This window comes from Sinocyclocheilus grahami, unplaced genomic scaffold, assembly GCF_001515645.1.
Source record: "Sinocyclocheilus grahami isolate Dianchi unplaced genomic scaffold, SAMN03320097.WGS_v1.1 scaffold811.1, whole genome shotgun sequence".
In the NCBI taxonomy this organism is placed as follows: domain Eukaryota; kingdom Metazoa; phylum Chordata; class Actinopteri; order Cypriniformes; family Cyprinidae; genus Sinocyclocheilus; species Sinocyclocheilus grahami.
The window spans coordinates 437577-457252 of NW_015505990.1; the positions used below are offsets into that span (position 1 = coordinate 437577).

Here is a 19676-nt window from a genome sequence, read left to right on the forward strand (position 1 = left end):
ATATCTCATAATTAATTGCCAGACTTTCGATTTTGATATTGTGACAAATAAACTGATATGATTTCCATCTTTAAAATTTGTGCGCTTAATAAAATACTTAAAATAATAGGCTACCCTTTTCTCACTAAATATGGGTTAAAACTACTTTGATCTGGGATTAGAGATTGGAAAAAATGCCTGAAAAACACCTGGGATATCTCACCAGACTTTCGGTTTTGATATTGTGACAAATAAACTGATATGATTTCCATCTTTAAAATTTGTGCGCTTAATATTTGATCTAATATATTAAGACTCAGTGATGTGGACATGAAAAGGCTGTGCATGGGATGACCCAACCAGTGGGAGTGCTTCTAAGAGCCAAAACAATGAAAACATCTTTAATATTAATTCTTCAGTCAATGAAGTTTGAGTTTAAAAGATGCTCAGGCAGTCGGAATGAGAAAGTTGTACAACAACTCTCATTTGTGTAATTCTAATGAGAAAATATGCATGCATGATCGAGAAAATATATTAAACATGAGACAAAAAGCCTCATGCAAGTCTTTTATTTTAAATAATACCCTTTTCTCACTAAAAATGGGTTAAAACTAAAAATATTTAGATTTGAGATTAAAGATTGGAAAAATTTCTGATAGGAACTGATATGATTTTCATCTTCCAAATCTGTGTGCTTAATATTTGATCTAATATATTAAGACTCAGTGATGTGGACATGAAAAGGCTGTGCATGGGATGACCCAACCAGTGGGCGCTTTTAAGGGCCAAAACAATGAAAACGTAAATCTTTGATATTAATACGTGGGTCAACGAGGTTTAACAGTTTGTTTAAAACATGCTTATGCATTTGGCTCGATCGTTTGGGCAGCAGCTCGTTGTTAGCTTCGCTTTCGCCGGGTGAATGTTGCTCTTCGGCCTTCCGCGTTCTCCTGCGGCTCTGCGCAGTGTCTGTCTGCGGAGCTCCGCCCTCTCTGCGCACTGCGCGGCCCGCCCAGCGCCCGCTAACTCCCGATCCAGCCCTGCCCGAGTCTGGGGGAATCCGACGGCCTGCCTGCCCGGGGAAAATCTGGAGGCCGCCCCGCGCGTTGATCTATGGTAAGCGCACCGATGGCGACGAATCGGACCGCGCGGGTTTCATCCCACGCCACGCCAGCTTTATGCGCTGATATTGCACGTTTTGTTGCATTATGTTGCGGCTGGAGACGCGAGGCCTCGGATTGGCCGCCGGGCCCCGGGCCTTACGCAGGCCGCGATCGGGCCTTGAGCATCGGGTTATTGTTTATAAATGCCCGCGCAGGAGCGCGAAACCTAACGCCCCTTTGTTTTAAAGCAAAGTACGCGTACTCGCATGCATGCGTGCGTGCGTGGGAACAAAACGCGTGATTTATTATGGCTCAAAATGGCGCACGCAGGCAGGTTTTGTTTTAAGTGGAAGGGGGACGTTATGGTCACAAGGCGCCATGTGTATGTCCGGTTTCAGGCGCTGAAATGCGAGGAAACCTTCAGCGCTCGGGGGGTGCGAAGCTTCGGCGCGCGCTGCTGCACACATTCTTCTCAAATGCACGAAGCTTCGAGTGTTTCCTGTCGTGCACGAAGCATTTAATGCGTTTTGCGTCGCGTTTAAAGATGCATTGCATCATTTTATAAAATGCACTACCGCTTATTGGTGCTCATGTTTAATTTCCAGTCGCTCTTCTTGTCGCAGTCATTTGCAAATTAAAGAAACATGCACGTCCGTTAATAATTTGTTCATATTTATTAGTGGCATATTCATAAGTCTGCCTACCTGCTTTCATATTTATCTGTCTCTCTGTGCATGCATGCACGCCTGTCTGTCTATATGCAATTCAAACCTATTGCATGTTTACATTGGCAACTAGCCTAGTTCTTGAAGCCTGTCACATTGTTATGATCCCCCTTGTCCTAAAGCTATGAAAGCCTTATTCTCTGTTTACTTTTTTATGAGAGAGTAATTCTGCTATAAATGAGTGTTTAACTCTTTTCTTCTGTAGCAGACATTCCAGATGAATTGTTTGTGTTGTTGTGTTAGTTGTGCCGTGGCCAATGAAGAATAAAGACGATGAATGAGGAGGTGACAAGGCTTGCTCTCCGTTCCCAAGAGCCAAAGATTATACTGCATGGCTCAGGTAGTAGAGATGCTTGCTCAATCATTTGTCTGTCGCACTTAATGCCAATGTTGTGTTATTCTTATTCTAGAGAGTATTTGATTGGACAAAACAGTATTTTTGATCACAGCAGGGGAAAAAAGTAAAGTTTAAATTTGTATTATTGTATTAGAATACTTATTTTATTTGTACTTTTAGGAATACACTACCATACATGTATGGCACATGAGGCATGTGAATATGAATAAATAATCAATTTAAATAAAAAGATAGCTTTTAATAATATAGAATTATTATTAAAATAAGATACTATACTAAAGATACTATTTTATGTAGTAAAAATTAATTATGGCATTTTATATAATTAAATGAAAAATTATGTATTATTATAATGTATTATAACTAATATTTAAATATAAATAATAATAATTATTATTATTAAAATTACAAATATATAAAAATGCGACAACACAACAAAAAGATCTAAAAATATTAAATTACTCATATGTTTTTATAATGTATAATTATAAATTATAATCTATTTTAATGAAAAAATGCTTTTTACATAAAGTTCTGTAATTATAATGAAAAATATAGAATGATAAAAATGAATTAATGTATTTATATATATATATATGTATTACAATTACAAATATATTGAATGCCACAACACACAGCAAAATATATTAAAAATATTATATTTTTTATAATTTAATTATAACTAAAAATATGTGAATGTAAATGTAATGCTATTATGTGTCATGTAAAAAATCATATAATTATAATTTTAAAAATATGTAAATATAAATATACATTTATATGTATTACTCATTTAATTTATATTTACTTATGTATAATAATAATTATTATTATTAACATAAAAAATATATGAAATGACACAATGGGCAACAAAATATATTAAAAATATTACTTTAAAATATATATTTTTATAATATAATCATAATAAATTATAATTAGAAATAAGCTTTGTATGATATATATATATATGTGTGTGTGTGTGTGTGTGTGTATATATAATTATGGATAATAATAATTATTATGTAACATTCATGATGTATGTTTTTAGTGTTGTCTAATGTTTTTATTACAGTGTCAAAAAGCCGATATGAAACAGTAGCTATATATCTATATAGTTGAACTCTAGTGAGCAGTGGTCTGTTTGGATTGGTCATTATGAACTGTAGACGAGCGATCAGACTCATTTGAGCAGTTGAGCAGTAGTTTGGTGTGTTGTTGCAGACGAGGGAGGCGCAGGGGAGGAGGAGGAGTACGTGGTGGAGCTGCAGGAGACGGTGCTGGTGTCGGAGGTGGAGGGCGAGGCCGCGTCCGTCCAGGGCTTCTCCTCCGACGAGCTCGTCATCCAGGACGCAGTGGAGGACGTGGTTGCTGAGTACGTGCACTGCGATGATGACGAGGGTGTTGCCGTGGAGACCTGTGTGATGTCACTGGAGGGTGAGGAGGAAGAGGAGGACGGCGTTGCCATGGCAGAGATGACGGAGGGGAGGGACCCTGAGCACGACTCAGACAGCTGTGGAGATTACCTCATGATCTCCTGTAATTCACAAACTCATTCAGTCATTAGCTCAGTTGTTCATTTGTTTCAATTTACTATTTCAGATTTAGTTATTTTAGTAATTCAACTTAAACTCATTCCAGTTAGTTGCCAAGGCTACATTTCTAATTTTCATTAAATTTATTGTCCATGTTTTTCATCTAATGTTTATTTAATTTTTTTTATATCTTCCCACACACAATAAATAAATAAATTATATACAGTGGGTACGGAAAGTATTCAGACCCCCTTAAATTTTTCACTCTTTGTTATATTGCAGCCATTTGCTAAAATCATTTAAGTTGTTTTTTTTCCCTCATTAATGTACACACAGCACCCCATATTGACAGAAAAACACAGAATTGTTGACATTTTTGCAGATTTATTAAAAAAGAAAAACTGAAATATCACATGGTCATAAGGCATATGGCTAGGAACTATGCTCTCATTCCGGCGTAATAATCAAGGACCTTTGCTGCCGTACCATGAGTGCAGCAGGCGCAATGATATTACGCTGCACCAGAAAATAGGCTTATTGGAAGTTACCTAGCTGGGGACTATTTTTCAGGCGCTGTGTAATATCATTGCGCCTGCTGCACTCATGGTACGGCAGCAAAGGTCCTTGATTATTACGCCGGAATGAGAGTATAGTTCCTAGCCATATCGGCCTAGAAAATCACAACTTTTCATTTTCCGTCGGTCTTAGTACACGATGTAACTACAGAAGAGTCCAGTTTTAAATAGGAAAAATATCGAAACTCTTTGGTCATTTTTGAGCGAGATGCTAACGGTCTAATCAGATTCAATGATCTATGCTAAGCTACGGCTAAAAGTGCTACCGCCAGACCCGGAGATCGGCTGAATGGATTCGAAAACGGTAAAACTCAACTGTTTAACTCTAGGGGAGTTGGAAAATGAGCCTATTTTCAAAAAATAGTGGAGCGTTCCTTTAATAATAAGTAGCATTTTATTTAATATATAATATTTAATTATATGTTCATATTTCTATATAATTAAAATAATGTATATAATATAAATATAATTAATAACTATTTTTTGTTAAATTTCCATCAGAAATAACAACATTGTGATGTATAGTGTTAATGTTATAAGGTTTTAGTTATGCCACGCATCTTTTGGTTTTTTTTCGTCTCGTTTGTCTTTATCATCATCGTAAAAATTATCAAAATATTATCTGTTCATAATGATACAGTCGTTCTTCCTCCTGTAGTGGACGAGGCGGGTAAGATGGTGTCTGGCGACGGAGAGGAGGTGACGGTCGACGGGGCGATAGATGATCAGGAGGTGGAGAAAGATGAGGATGGACAGGAAGTCATTAAAGTTTACATCTTTAAAGCAGACTCTGGAGAGGACGACCTCGGTGAGTGAACAAGAGATTTGAGCCAGTGCTGCTACTCTAGTATTACTTCTATCAAATTATACTATTTAGAGTTGGAGTATTTTGAATGAGCTTTTTTTTTTTTAAATATTTTTAGTTTTTATTTTTACCTAAAAAAATTCTATAATATAATATTAATTTTTTTATTATTCTATTTAGCTTTATTTTATTATTTCAGTTTTAGTTTGAGTCATTTTAGAGTTTACATCTTTAAAGCAGACTCTGGAGAGGACGACCTCGGTGAGTGAACAAGAGATTTGAGCCAGTGCTGCTACTCTAGTATTACTTCTATCAAATTATACTATTTAGAGTTGGAGTATTTTGAATGAGCTTTTTTTAAAAATATTTTTAGTTTTTATTTTTACCTAAAAAAATTCTATAATATAATATTAATTTTTTTATTATTCTATTTAGCTTTATTTTATTATTTCAGTTTTAGTTTGAGTCATTTTAGCATTTCATCTTAAATGTATTTCAGTTTGTTGCCAAGGCTACTTTTGTAACTTTCATTTAAAATCTTTTATTTATTTATTTATTTTAGTTCCCTTTCAGTCGGTCACTCTCGACGTCACGTCGGATGACCGACGAAATTGGGATCTCGCTTAGAGAGACCAATCCACTTCGAGTGTAAACTAAACGAGCCAATGCACATTGGCATGCGATTATTGCATCCAGCTGCTGCTGATCACAGCGTGAGTATAAGTAGGCAGCAGATGCAGCGCATATTCAGCTTTTCGCTTCGGAGCCGAGCGGTTCTATCGTTCTGCTCCTGACCTTCTACGAGTAGAGAGTAAAGACTACAAGTCAAGCACGCTCTTTGTGGGCTCTCGTGCTGGTGGTACGGCGCTTCAGCGGCGGTGGTTTTCCCGTGTCGAGTGGGTTGCACACAGCAGGCTGCACTACCCCTGTGTGTGTTGCAGACGGCCATCTCCCCTGTGCGCTTCAGCATACTGAAAGAGCAATTTTCCATACTAAAAGAGCTTCACGGGTGGAAAAAAAGAGCTTCAGTTGCTGGCAGTGCACCTTGCCCTAGGCTGTCTCAAAGGGCGCTTACGAGGCAAGCATGTACTGGTCTGCACGGACAACACAGCGGCCGTTGCGTACATCAACCGACAAGGTGGTCTGCGCTCCCGTCGCTTATCGCAACTCGCCCGCCACCTCCTCCTCTGGAGTCAGAAGCATCTGAGGTCGCTTCGTGCTGTTCACATTCCTGGGCTGCTCAACCGGGCAGCCGACGAGCTGTCCCGAGCTGCGCTCCCGGGATGCTGCCTACTTATACTCACGCTGTGATCAGCAGCAGCTGGATGCAATAATCGCATGACAAAGTGCATTGGCTCGTTTAGTTTACACTCGAAGTGGATTGGTCCCTCTAAGCAAGATCCCAATTCCGTCGGTCATCCGACGTGACATCTCCGTTCCCTCCTTCAGGGAACGAGGGTTACCATACGTAACCGAGACGTTCTTCATGTTTATTTTGTTTTTATATCTTCAGTTTGTTGTTAAAAAATGCATTTAGTTTATAGTTGTGTGCTTTTGTCAGTGCTATTAGTTTTTATAATGTTATAATATAATAATATTTTATATTATTCTTTTTTTTATGTTTGTATTTAGCTTTAATTAGTTTTTTAAATTTAGTTTTAGTAATTTTAATACTTCAACTTATTTCAGTTAGTCGCCAAGGCAGCATTTCTCATTTCGTTTGAATATATTATTTATTTAATTTTTATGATTTATAAAAGTTTTAGTTAACAATGGCAGCACTGTTTCGGGCCCGTTGACGAAACCTTCAGTTCAGTGATGAAGAAATTCAAACTCAAGCTGCAGATTCTCGTTCTCTGGTGATCATGCTGGGGTTTTCTTGGGCATTTGCCACAACTTCAGTTGTGATCCAGTTATGCTGCATCATGGTTGTGATGATTTGTATCCCAGTGTGCATCATATTAGAGGTAGTTGCTGGTATCTGGCCAGTCTGAAACATTTTTCTTTCTTTTTTTTGTTAACAACTGTTTATTGAATTTTCTTCTGGGAATAGTAATATAAAACAAACAGCAACTGTGCAAATTTAGAACCCACCCCAACCCTGGTAGACTTAAAAAAAAAAAATAATAATAATAATAATTAATAATCATAAAATAAAAATATGTATATATAAAAATATAAATAAATAGTAATAATAAAAATAAATAAATGTAGTAATAATAATAGATAAATAAATAGCAATAAAATAATTTTACAAAGATTTCAGTCTGAAACATTTTTCATTTTTACTTCAGGGTGAGTGAAAATGTCGCCAGGGCAAGTAAAAAGAAAAAATCTGTATTTTTATTGTTAATGCCGTCTGCTGTTTTAATAGCATGAGATGAAGATGCAGTCATGGGCTGCGTTTCCCAAAAGCTTCGAAAGCCTAAGAAGGTCGTAAAAACGATCGTACGACTGATCTTAATATTACGGTCTGTTTCCCAAAAGCATCGTAACTTAAGTAGCACTTGAAAATCGTAAAGCCCTAAGTGCATCGTAAGAAGACACCTGCAGGACAATCGGCAGATTGCACCTTTAACTTTATTCAAGTGCAATGTGATTATAATATAAGGATATGATTGTGCTTTATTGTACACTTTATTACTCGTTTTTGTTGTTGTTGTTTTTTTAAAATTTATTTATAAATGAAATGATTAAAAAGGGCAGAAAAAATAGAAATACACATCTAAATTAAATGACTGAACAAAAAAAATGAATAAAATAATGTAGGAAATATACTTCAAAGACTGGGGGGAAAAAATCTGTCAATGACTTGCATGAAAACCAGCAATGTATTGGACCCGGAAATAACGTCTCTTTTTATATATATACAGTGGGTACGGAAAGTATTCAGACCCCCTTAAATTTTTCACTCTTTGTTATATTGCAGCCATTTGCTAAAATCATTTAAGTTCATTTTTTTCCCCTCATTAATGTACCCACAGCAGCCCATATCGACAGAAAAACACAGAATTGTTGACATTTTTGCAGATTTATAAAAAAAAAAACCGAAATATCACATGGTCCTAAGTATTCAGACCTATGCTGTGACACTCATATATTTAACTCAGGTGCTGTCCATTTCTTCTGATCATCCTTGAGATGGTTCTAAACCTTCATTTGAGTCCAGCTGTGTTTGATTATACTGGAAATATCACATGGTCCTAAGTATTCAGACCTATGCTGTGACACTCATATATTTAACTCAGGGGCTGTCCATTTCTTCTGATCATCCTTGATTCAGCTTTGCATCACAGGAATAAATTACATTTTTAAAATATCTCACAATATTACTGTTCTTGCTGTATTTTTGAAGCAACATTTTTTACAAATTTACAGACCCCAAAGTTTTAACAGTAGTGTAAATGCCATGCAACCATAGAAATGTGGCATAGATTTGTTGTTGTTGTTTGTTGCTGAGCAAAATCACAGCTTGCCACATCAATATAACATAAAACTAATTTGCTTTTTACAAACTAATATTATAAAACAACAATCGGTTTAGTAATATTAGTTTGACTGTTTTGAGTTTTGAACTGAAGTGTTTTACCTGTGTATTTATCATTAAGTAAACCTAAAAACATAAAAAAAAAATATTATGTTAATTGAAATAAAAGAAAACATTTTCATTTAGTTTGTTGAAATACTAAAATTGCTAAAAAATTATACTGAAATAGACATACAAATGATAAAAGCATACAACAAAATGACTAAAATTATAACAAAAATTAAAACAGAAAATATAAAAATAAAAATTCTATATGTTAATAAACACTATAGTTGTATATTAATGATGCTAAAATAACACTGGTTTTTACAATGTGTCAGTCATTTGATATGAATATCTGATATTTAGCTTTGCGTCTAATAAGCTCCAAGTACAAAGAGAAAATATTCAAATGAGACGAAGAACCTTTAAAGTATTTCATTCACTGGATTATCCCAAAATAGCATGATTATTTAATATATATTATTTCCTGTTAAATACAGTTTTAATTGAATATACTGTATATTATTTTATATTAAGTACTGTTTTATTTTATTTAATATTTATTTTGTTAAATATGTTTTTAATTAATATAAAATATTTTATATTAAATTGTTTCATTTTAATATATAATATTCTAAGTAATTATTTGTTATTTCCATCATAACTATATATTAAATGATTCACACTGATATGGTACGTGATTTAATTGTTTAATATGATTATTTAATATATAATAATCTATATTAAATACTGTTTTAGTGTAATATATAATATTCCATGTTAAATACTGTTTTATTTTATTTAATGTATAATATTTTATATTAAATACGGTTTTATTTAATATAAAATATTTTAAATGAAATACTGTTTGGTTTAATATATAATATTTTATATTAAATACAGTTTTATTTCATTTAATATATAATTTTTGTTACATTTCCATCAGAAATAAATATAGTGTGATGTATAGCATTAAAGTGATTGAACAACATGTTTGCTTGATATTGGCTGCAAAAGCTCAAATAGCCATTTAGTTTTGCTTAAAGCAATTGTTCTTTCTGTGCAACAAATGTCAAATTATGTCACTTTTTGGGAACATGTCAAACCAGCGCCATAACCATTGTAGACCTCGAGGAGGATGTGTTTCTGAATGTCTGATAGCTTTGGTTCCAGTAGTTATTTTTGTCCCAAATGTACTCCTTTCTGATTTCCTAAGCTGCAGAATGCAATAAGATGTTTTCAAAGATGAAACTGTGTGATTTGAAGCATTGAAACGGCATGAGACATACTACTTGTGTGGACGTCATGAAGTACTTTTAGACGCTCTTCTTGTGTGCTCATCCGTGGTTTAAGTGTAGTGTTCTGTGTGCAGGCGGCTCTAAGCTCTCGGATGAGGTGTACATGGAGGTGGTGGTTGGAGGAGAAGAGCCGGTTCCTCACGACAGACCGTATGACAGCACTGCCCTCAGCAAGGACTTCATGCCCGTCGCGTGGGCCGCTGCATACGGTCAGGAGTCTGCATTTTACTGACACTACAAATCCTGATCACGTAGTATAACAGCAACCTAAATAGAGACTATTAACTATGAAGAACACGCTGCATGCATACAGGGCAGGAGTTATGAAATGCAGCACTGGGTATTTCATGATTCGATTTTGATTCACAAGCTTTTGATTCGATCCTGATCTCGATTTGATTTAAAATCAGTGGGGTTTATTTTGGTATCGCTGAAATAATATTATAGTTTTTATTAATGTTTTGATTTAGTTTTATTTTCTGTTTTCATTTTAGTAATTAGATTTTAGTAATTTTTAGTCGTTTTTGTTTTTCTCCTTTTAATTTAGTTTAACTTGATGTACTAAAATAATTTAAACTGAAATAAAAAAATATATATATATATAGACATTTTTAAATGTCTAGTTTTTGATCATTTTTTATTATTTTTTAATATATATATATATTTTTTATTTTAATTTTATTACATTTTTAATTTTTTTACAAAATTGAAAACTATATAGACATTGAGAATGTATATGTTGTTTTTATTAATTTTTATTTCAGTTTTAGTCATTTTAGTACGTCTTTGTCAGTACAACAAAGTTAAACTAAATTAAAATGAGAAAAACAAACGACTAAAAATGACACAGACACACAATAAAATTACTAAAACTTTAACCAAAATTTAAATGAAAACAAAACGTTTGGAAATAATAATTAAACACTTACTTAAATAAGTTACTTACATTTTTTTAATAAAAACGATTAATATTAGTTAATATTATTAATAATAATTAATAATATTTCAGTGATATGAAAATAGCGCCAAATTAAAGAGTGTCAAAACGACATTTACTTGAATTTTATGATAAAACTGACAGAATTTGAAAGCTGAGACTTTGTTTCTTATCAAAAGTAACAAAGCACAAAGTTTGTTGTGATTATCGGATGTTAGGTGCTACAAATAATATTTAGTGAAGTTTTGTTTGCGCATCAATAGAAAACAATACAGACTAAAAAACTGATCTTGAGTGTTTTTCTGTTTATTTATGGATGTAATCCTTAGTGGCTTTGGCTCTAATAATCTGTCTAGAAACACTGGATTGCAGTAACGTAAGGCCTGTTTCTGACTTACTGTGCTTTCATGTCATCTCTGATTGAGGTTGACTGATATGAGCATTTCAAACTACAATAAAGTTGTGGTTTTGTTAATAAAAATTCTATGTTAATAAACACTATAGTTGTATATTAATGATGCTAAAATAACACTGGTTTTTACAATGTGTCAGTCATTTGATATGAATATCTGATATTTAGCTTTGCGTCTAATAAGCTCCAAGTACAAAGAGAAAATATTCAAATGAGACGAAGAACCTTTAAAGTATTTCATTCACTGGATTATCCCAAAATAGCATGATTATTTAATATATATTATTTCCTGTTAAATACAGTTTTAATTGAATATACTGTATATTATTTTATATTAAGTACTGTTTTATTTTATTTAATATTTATTTTGTTAAATATGTTTTTAATTAATATAAAATATTTTATATTAAATTGTTTCATTTTAATATATAATATTCTAAGTAATTATTTGTTATTTCCATCATAACTATATATTAAATGATTCACACTGATATGGTACGTGATTTAATTGTTTAATATGATTATTTAATATATAATAATCTATATTAAATACTGTTTTAGTGTAATATATAATATTCCATGTTAAATACTGTTTTATTTTATTTAATGTATAATATTTTATATTAAATACGGTTTTATTTAATATAAAATATTTTAAATGAAATACTGTTTGGTTTAATATATAATATTTTATATTAAATACAGTTTTATTTCATTTAATATATAATTTTTGTTACATTTCCATCAGAAATAAATATAGTGTGATGTATAGCATTAAAGTGATTGAACAACATGTTTGCTTGATATTGGCTGCAAAAGCTCAAATAGCCATTTAGTTTTGCTTAAAGCAATTGTTCTTTCTGTGCAACAAATGTCAAATTATGTCACTTTTTGGGAACATGTCAAACCAGCGCCATAACCATTGTAGACCTCGAGGAGGATGTGTTTCTGAATGTCTGATAGCTTTGGTTCCAGTAGTTATTTTTGTCCCAAATGTACTCCTTTCTGATTTCCTAAGCTGCAGAATGCAATAAGATGTTTTCAAAGATGAAACTGTGTGATTTGAAGCATTGAAACGGCATGAGACATACTACTTGTGTGGACGTCATGAAGTACTTTTAGACGCTCTTCTTGTGTGCTCATCCGTGGTTTAAGTGTAGTGTTCTGTGTGCAGGCGGCTCTAAGCTCTCGGATGAGGTGTACATGGAGGTGGTGGTTGGAGGAGAAGAGCCGGTTCCTCACGACAGACCGTATGACAGCACTGCCCTCAGCAAGGACTTCATGCCCGTCGCGTGGGCCGCTGCATACGGTCAGGAGTCTGCATTTTACTGACACTACAAATCCTGATCACGTAGTATAACAGCAACCTAAATAGAGACTATTAACTATGAAGAACACGCTGCATGCATACAGGGCAGGAGTTATGAAATGCAGCACTGGGTATTTCATGATTCGATTCGATTTTGATTCACAAGCTTTTGATTCGATCCTGATCTCGATTTGATTTAAAATCAGTGGGGTTTATTTTGGTATCGCTGAAATAATATTATAGTTTTTATTAATGTTTTGATTTAGTTTTATTTTCTGTTTTCATTTTAGTAATTCAATTTTAGTCATTTTTAGTCGTTTTTGTTTTTCTCCTTTTAATTTAGTTTAACTTGATGTACTAAAATAATTTAAACTGAAAAAAAAAAAATATATATATATAGACATTTTTAAATGTCTAGTTTTTGATCATTTTTTATTATTTTTTAATATATATATATATTTTTTATTTTAATTTTATTACATTTTTAATTTTTTTACAAAATTGAAAACTATATAGACATTGAGAATGTATATGTTGTTTTTATTAATTTTTATTTCAGTTTTAGTCATTTTAGTACGTCTTTGTCAGTACAACAAAGTTAAACTAAATTAAAATGAGAAAAACAAACGACTAAAAATGACACAGACACACAATAAAATTACTAAAACTTTAACCAAAATTTAAATGAAAACAAAACGTTTGGAAATAATAATTAAACACTTACTTAAATAAGTTACTTACATTTTTTTAATAAAAACGATTAATATTAGTTAATATTATTAATAATAATTAATAATATTTCAGTGATATGAAAATAGCGCCAAATTAAAGAGTGTCAAAACGACATTTACTTGAATTTTATGATAAAACTGACAGAATTTGAAAGCTGAGACTTTGTTTCTTATCAAAAGTAACAAAGCACAAAGTTTGTTGTGATTATCGGATGTTAGGTGCTACAAATAATATTTAGTGAAGTTTTGTTTGCGAATCAATAGAAAACAATACAGACTAAAAAACTGATCTTGAGTGTTTTTCTGTTTATTTATGGATGTAATCCTTAGTGGCTTTGGCTCTAATAATCTGTCTAGAAACACTGGATTGCAGTAACGTAAGGCCTGTTTCTGACTTACTGTGCTTTCATGTCATCTCTGATTGAGGTTGACTGATATGAGCATTTCAAACTACAATAAAGTTGTGGTTTTGTTTCTTCTAATGATAAATGGTTTGGAATATGCTCATGTGTGTTTGGTGAGCAGGTGCGGATGAGGGCTGTGAGAACCGTAACGGAGCAGCGAGCGCATTACTGCACATCGACGAGTCGGATGCACTGGACAAAATCAACCGGCAACACGGCAAGAACAAGAGACGAGCTGAACCCCGACAGGTCCAAACAGGTATCAACACACTCGCCTCTCACTAAATGATTAATACATCTTAGGTTTTGTGGAATTGCTTTGAAAGTGTTAAAGGGATACTCCACCCCAAAATGAAAATTTTGTCATTAATCACTTTACCCTCATGTCGTTCCAAACCCCTAAAAGCTTAGTTCGTCTTCGGAACACAATTTAAGATATTTTGGATGAAAACCGGGAGGCTTGTGACTGTCCCATTGACTGCCAAGTAACTTACACTGTCAAGGTCCAGAAAAGTATGAAAGACATCGTCAGAATAGTCACAAGGATACGTTTTCTACGTGTATTTACGCTTTGATTTGAACTAAAACAGCGCATCCGTGCAGCGCGGCTGACACAGAATAGCGTACGCTGCTTGCGTTCAGCGGATATTCTCCAAAATGGCGCTACGGTGATGCGGAGAGACACACGAATTGTTGAATAAAGTCGTTATTTTTGTTTTCTTCGTGTACAAAAAGTATTCTCGTCGCTTCGTAATGTTACGGTTGAACCACTGATGGCAGATGGACTATTCTGACGATGTCTTTCATACTTTTCTGGACCTTGACAGTGTAAGTTACTTGGCAGTCAATGGGACAGTCACAAACCTCCCGGTTTTCATCCAAAATATCTTAAATTGTGTTCCGAAGATGAACGAAGCTTTTACGGGTTTGGAACGACATGGGGGTAAGTGATTAATGACACAATTTTAATTTTGGGGTGGAGTAACCCTTTAAGCTTTACAGAAAATTGCAGATTACATAGGATGTTTGTAGTTTTATGCATCACGCTGCAGGACCATTTCAGCAGAAATGTACATTCTGCAATATACAAATATATACATTTTTATCTGGATGTTGAAAACAAAATAAACTTTTTTTTGTTGTTGTTGTTTTCAAATATTTTTTCAGTGAATTGATTAATTTGTAAATGTTAAATTGTCATTTTACTTCAGCAGTTTTGAATGTCTCATTTGCCTCAGTTGAATTGTATGTTGTATCCAGTATTATTTTAGTATTTTTAAAAATTTTTATGCATTCATTTTTTACATTTTTTTTCACTAATTTAATTGTTACTTTTTAATTTTTTTTTATTCATCTACTATTATATTTTATTTGGTTTCATCTTTATTTCTTTAAACAAAAATGTTTTAATAGTTTAGTTGTAGTTAACGACAATAAGCCTGGTTGTATCTACATTATATCAGCTATTGTCTACCAAGTGTTTTATCTTCTCGCTCTTTTTCTCTTGTCTTTAATTTTTTTAATTTTTTATATTTAGACTTTAGTTTAATTTAATAATTGTGTTGTTTTGTAATTTTTTAAAAATATTACTATTTATCTTTATTTTTATATAGATTTTTTTTTGTTTGTTTTCCGTTTTTGTTTTAGTTTATTCATTTCCAAATAGTAATTTTAGTGTTTTAGTAAATTTAGTGCCTCAACTTAAATTATGCGAACTTTATAATTGTTACCTTGCCAACTATCTAATATCTTTTATTTTATTTTTTCAATTAACAATGCTTTTAATAGTTTTATTTAACACTGATATTCCTGGTTGCATATGTATGGAGATAGAATTGTTGTTAAATAGATTATTATCCACAAATAAATGTAAAGAGATTAATACAAATATGCTACGATTGGTCAGCGAATTGTGGCTGTTATCTGATTAGCTTGAGTAGACGGTGGGTGGAGTCCACGCATTTGTGGATTATCAGCTTCTTGACACTAGAAATATTTCAAAATCCACAAATGCGTGCAGTGATCTACAAATGCACAGGACGTGATTTACAAATGAATGCCAGGCAAAGTTGTGTTTGAGACAAAAATATTAGGGCTGTCAATCGATTAAAAATATTTAATCGCGATTAATCGCATGATTGTCATGAGTTAACTCGTGACTAATCGCAATTTAATCACACATTTTAATCTGTTCTAAATGTACCTTAAATGAATACTTTTCACATTTTTAAAACTCTAATCAGCATGGGCGTGGACAAATATGGATGCTTTATGCTAATGTATGTTTATTATTTGTGAAACCATACTCAACATAGAGCATGAAGACTAGACATGTTTCAAAGGTCATAAATGTTTTTCAAAGAACTTGTTCGTGTCTATTAGACACATGAAAAAAGAACATAGAAATACCAGGTTCCCATTACTTCTCTTTCTTTGCACTGAGCAATTTACTTACACAAGCCTGTTTACATTATTTGCAGCACAAGGAAGCTCACTTCTTCTGAACATGCAAAATGTATATTATTTATTATTACATTTGTTTGCCTCTCTGTGCCCACATACTGTATTTTGATGCAGCTAAATTATCAATAGAACTGTTTTCATTGATATATTTTACTATTTCTGTTGTCAGACAACAGAATGAATATGAAATAGAGACCCATTAAGACTACATAACCAGCTCTCCCTTACAAGATGTTAATCTGCACAAAAATCCTGATAATTGAGCCATCGTCTGATGAAATCAAATACACATAAGATAAAGACAATAGATGTGCTGTGATTTTGGCTATACTTAAAATTAGAGAAGCAACATAATATCTGTTTTAACTGATAGCGCGTTGCTCCTCTCAGCCACTCGCTGAACAATGCAGACACACAGAGAGAGAAAGAGGTGTGTGCGCGCGCTGGGAAAGCAAGACCTCGCCCTCGCGCGGGAGTACTGGCAAATCTCAGAAACTAAATAGGCCTAAGATTTGGGCAAACCCTTAAGATTTGTCGCTAGGCGCTTTTTTGAGAGAGAAAAAAATCGCTAAAGGGGTCTGCAAAGTCGCCAAGTTGGCAACACTGTGCATCTCCATTTCTCCAACTATGGGCTAGGCCACAGGTCAAACAGAAAATGCACGCTGCGTTAATAAAATTAGTGCCGTTAAAATGAATTTGTGTTAACTCGTTCATTTTGACTGCCCTAAAAAATATATTTGTGATGTATTTGTTTTTTATTTGCAAATCTCATTTTATTTATTTGTGAATTTAATTCGTGTTTGTGAAACTCTAAGATTTATTTGTGGATCTCATTCTATTTGTTTGAAATTATGCAACAATTCTATCTCCATACATATGTATTGTATCGGCTATTGGTTTCAAAACTGGTTCTATTTTATCCTCTCACTGTCCTTTTCGGTCTTCTCTCATTTCTCATCAGCGATCATCATCGGTCCGTATGGACAGCCTCTGACCGTCTACCCCTGCATGCTGTGCGGTAAGAAATTCAAATCCCGTGGGTTCCTCAAGCGCCACACTCGCAACCACCACCAGGACTTGTTGAGTCGCAAAAAGTACCAGTGCACGGACTGCGACTTCACCACCAACAAAAAAGCCAGTCTGCACAACCACATGGAGGTGCACGCGCTTAGTAACAAAGTGCTGTTCGAATGCGAGACCTGCGGTAAGGAGTTCCACCAGCAGGCGGCACTGTTCTCGCACCGTCTCCAGCACCACCACCAGGAACAAAAATCGCCCACGGCCATCGCGTCGCCACCTTCTCCCGCCGCCGCGACCAAGACGCACAAATGCAAGTTTTGCGATTACGAGACTGCCGAGCAAGGGCTGCTCAATCGCCACCTGCTGGCCGTGCACAGTAAGAGCTTCCCGCACATTTGTGTGGAATGCGGCAAAGGTTTCCGCCATCCGTCGGAGCTTAAGAAACACATGCGCACGCACACCGGCGAGAAGCCGTACTCGTGCATGTACTGCGATTACAAATCGGCCGACTCGTCCAACCTGAAGACGCACATGAAGACGAAGCATAGCCGCGAGCTGCCATTCTGCTGCGAGCGCTGCGGCCAAACCTTCAGTGAGGAGGATGAGCTGACGCAGCATGCGGCCACACACGAGGACTCTCGGGGACACCAGTGCAGTCACTGCGACCATCGCAGCTCCAACTCCAGCGACCTTAAACGGCATGTCATTTCCGTGCACACTAAAGACTACCCACATAAATGCGCCGTCTGCGAGAAAGGCTTTCACCGGCCGTCCGAGCTTAAGAAACACTCGGCGTTGCATAAAGCCAAGAAACTGCACCAGTGCCGCCACTGCAACTTCAAGATCGCAGACCCGTTCGTTCTCAGCCGCCATATCTTATCTGTTCACACTAAGGAACAGCAGCAACAGCCGGCGCAGTCGCCAACTCCGCCCACACAGGCGTCGCCACCGCAAGCCCCGCCCACAGAAAAGCCTACCCCCAAGAGGACTATAGGTGCAGCGCAGTTAGCAGTGCCCGCTGTAAAGAAAGCCGGTGGTGCGAAGGGTTCGCGAGAAAGGAGGGTGTATCAGTGTCAGTATTGCGACTACAGCACGGGAGATGCATCTGGCTTCAAAAGACACGTTATTTCCATCCATACTAAGGACTATCCTCACCGCTGTCAGTACTGTTCAAAGGGCTTCCGGAGACCTTCGGAGAAAAACCAGCACATTATGAGGCACCATAAAGACATTGTGCCGGCAGAATGAGCACCTCCTCTTTCTCCACTCACTTCCGTAAACACACTAAACAGCCAGTGATTCGAGATCCCCATCCCTCATGTTGGCAACCTCTGTATTGGGCTTCTTACCAAGACCCCCTCATGCATAGCAGTTGTGTGTGTTGTGTCTGTATGCGAGAGAAAATTGTTGAAAGTGTTTAGTGGCATAGACTGGAAGTGCTTTCACATTTCTTATGATCACATGGTCTGCAGTCTTAAAGGAACAGTTCAGCCTAAAATGAAATTTCTGTCTTTGTTTATTCATCTTCATGTCGTCGTCAAACCTGTGTGCATTTCTTTTTTTCTGCTGAAGAAAGTTAGCAAGCAAACCGTTTTGGTTCCCATTGACTTTCATCATTTAGACAAAAAATACAGTGGAAGACAATGGGAACCGAAACTGTATGACTTTCTTTAATGTGTGGAACTTAAAAGAATACATTTTGTAGAATGTTGGGAACTAAACAGTTTTGGTTTCAGTTGACTTCCATTGTTTGTTTGTTTTTGTCCATACAATGGAAGTCAATGGGAACCAAAACGTATGACTTTCTTTCTTGTGTGGAACACAAAAGAATGTTCTATACCATTTTGATTCCCATCAACTTCCATTGGAACCCAAAAAGAAGATATTTTGAAGACTGTTGGTAACTAAACCGTTTTGGTTCCCATTGACTTCCTTTGGAAGCAAATAAACTGTTTTGGTTCCCATTGACTTCCATTGTAACGCAAAAAAATATATTTTGTAGAAGGCTGGGAAATAAACATATTTAGTTCCCATTGATTTCCATTGCATCTTTTGTCCTTATAATGGAAATCAATGGGAACCAAATATGTTTATTTCCCAGCATTCTACAAAATATCTTCTTTTGTGTTACAATGGAAGTCAATGGGAACCAAAACGGTTTAGTTACTTCCAGTGGAAGTCAATGGGAACCAAAACGGTTTAGTTACCAACAGTCTTCAAAATATATATTTTTTGGGTTCCAATCGAAACACTATGGCTTTCTTCTGTGGAAGAATGTTTGGAACTAAACGGTTTTTGTTTTTTGGGTCCCATTGACTTCCATTGTGACACAAAAGAGATCATTTGAATAAATGTGGGGAGCCAAAGAGTTTCGGTTCCCATTGACTTCCATTGTCTTTTTTGTCCATACAATGGAAGTCAATGGGAATGGAACTGTTTAGTTACCAACATTCTTCAAAATATCTTCTTTTGTGTTCCACAAATGAAAGAAAGTCA

The 19676-nt window shown here is 34.9% G+C and overlaps 1 protein-coding gene across 1 annotated transcript; it reads left to right on the forward strand.

The window, feature by feature from the left end:
* The first annotated feature begins 841 nt into the window (after positions 1-841).
* LOC107562187 (zinc finger Y-chromosomal protein 1) lies at positions 842-18788 on the forward strand. The gene is given in 8 exon segments (XM_071582324.1): positions 842-1095; positions 2051-2147; positions 3387-3701; positions 4931-5119; positions 9979-10124; positions 12376-12562; positions 13819-13956; positions 17122-18788. Coding segments are annotated over 7 exon segments (2349 nt in total). The 5' UTR covers positions 842-1095; positions 2051-2080; the 3' UTR covers positions 18429-18788.
* The last annotated feature ends 888 nt before the right edge of the window (positions 18789-19676 follow it).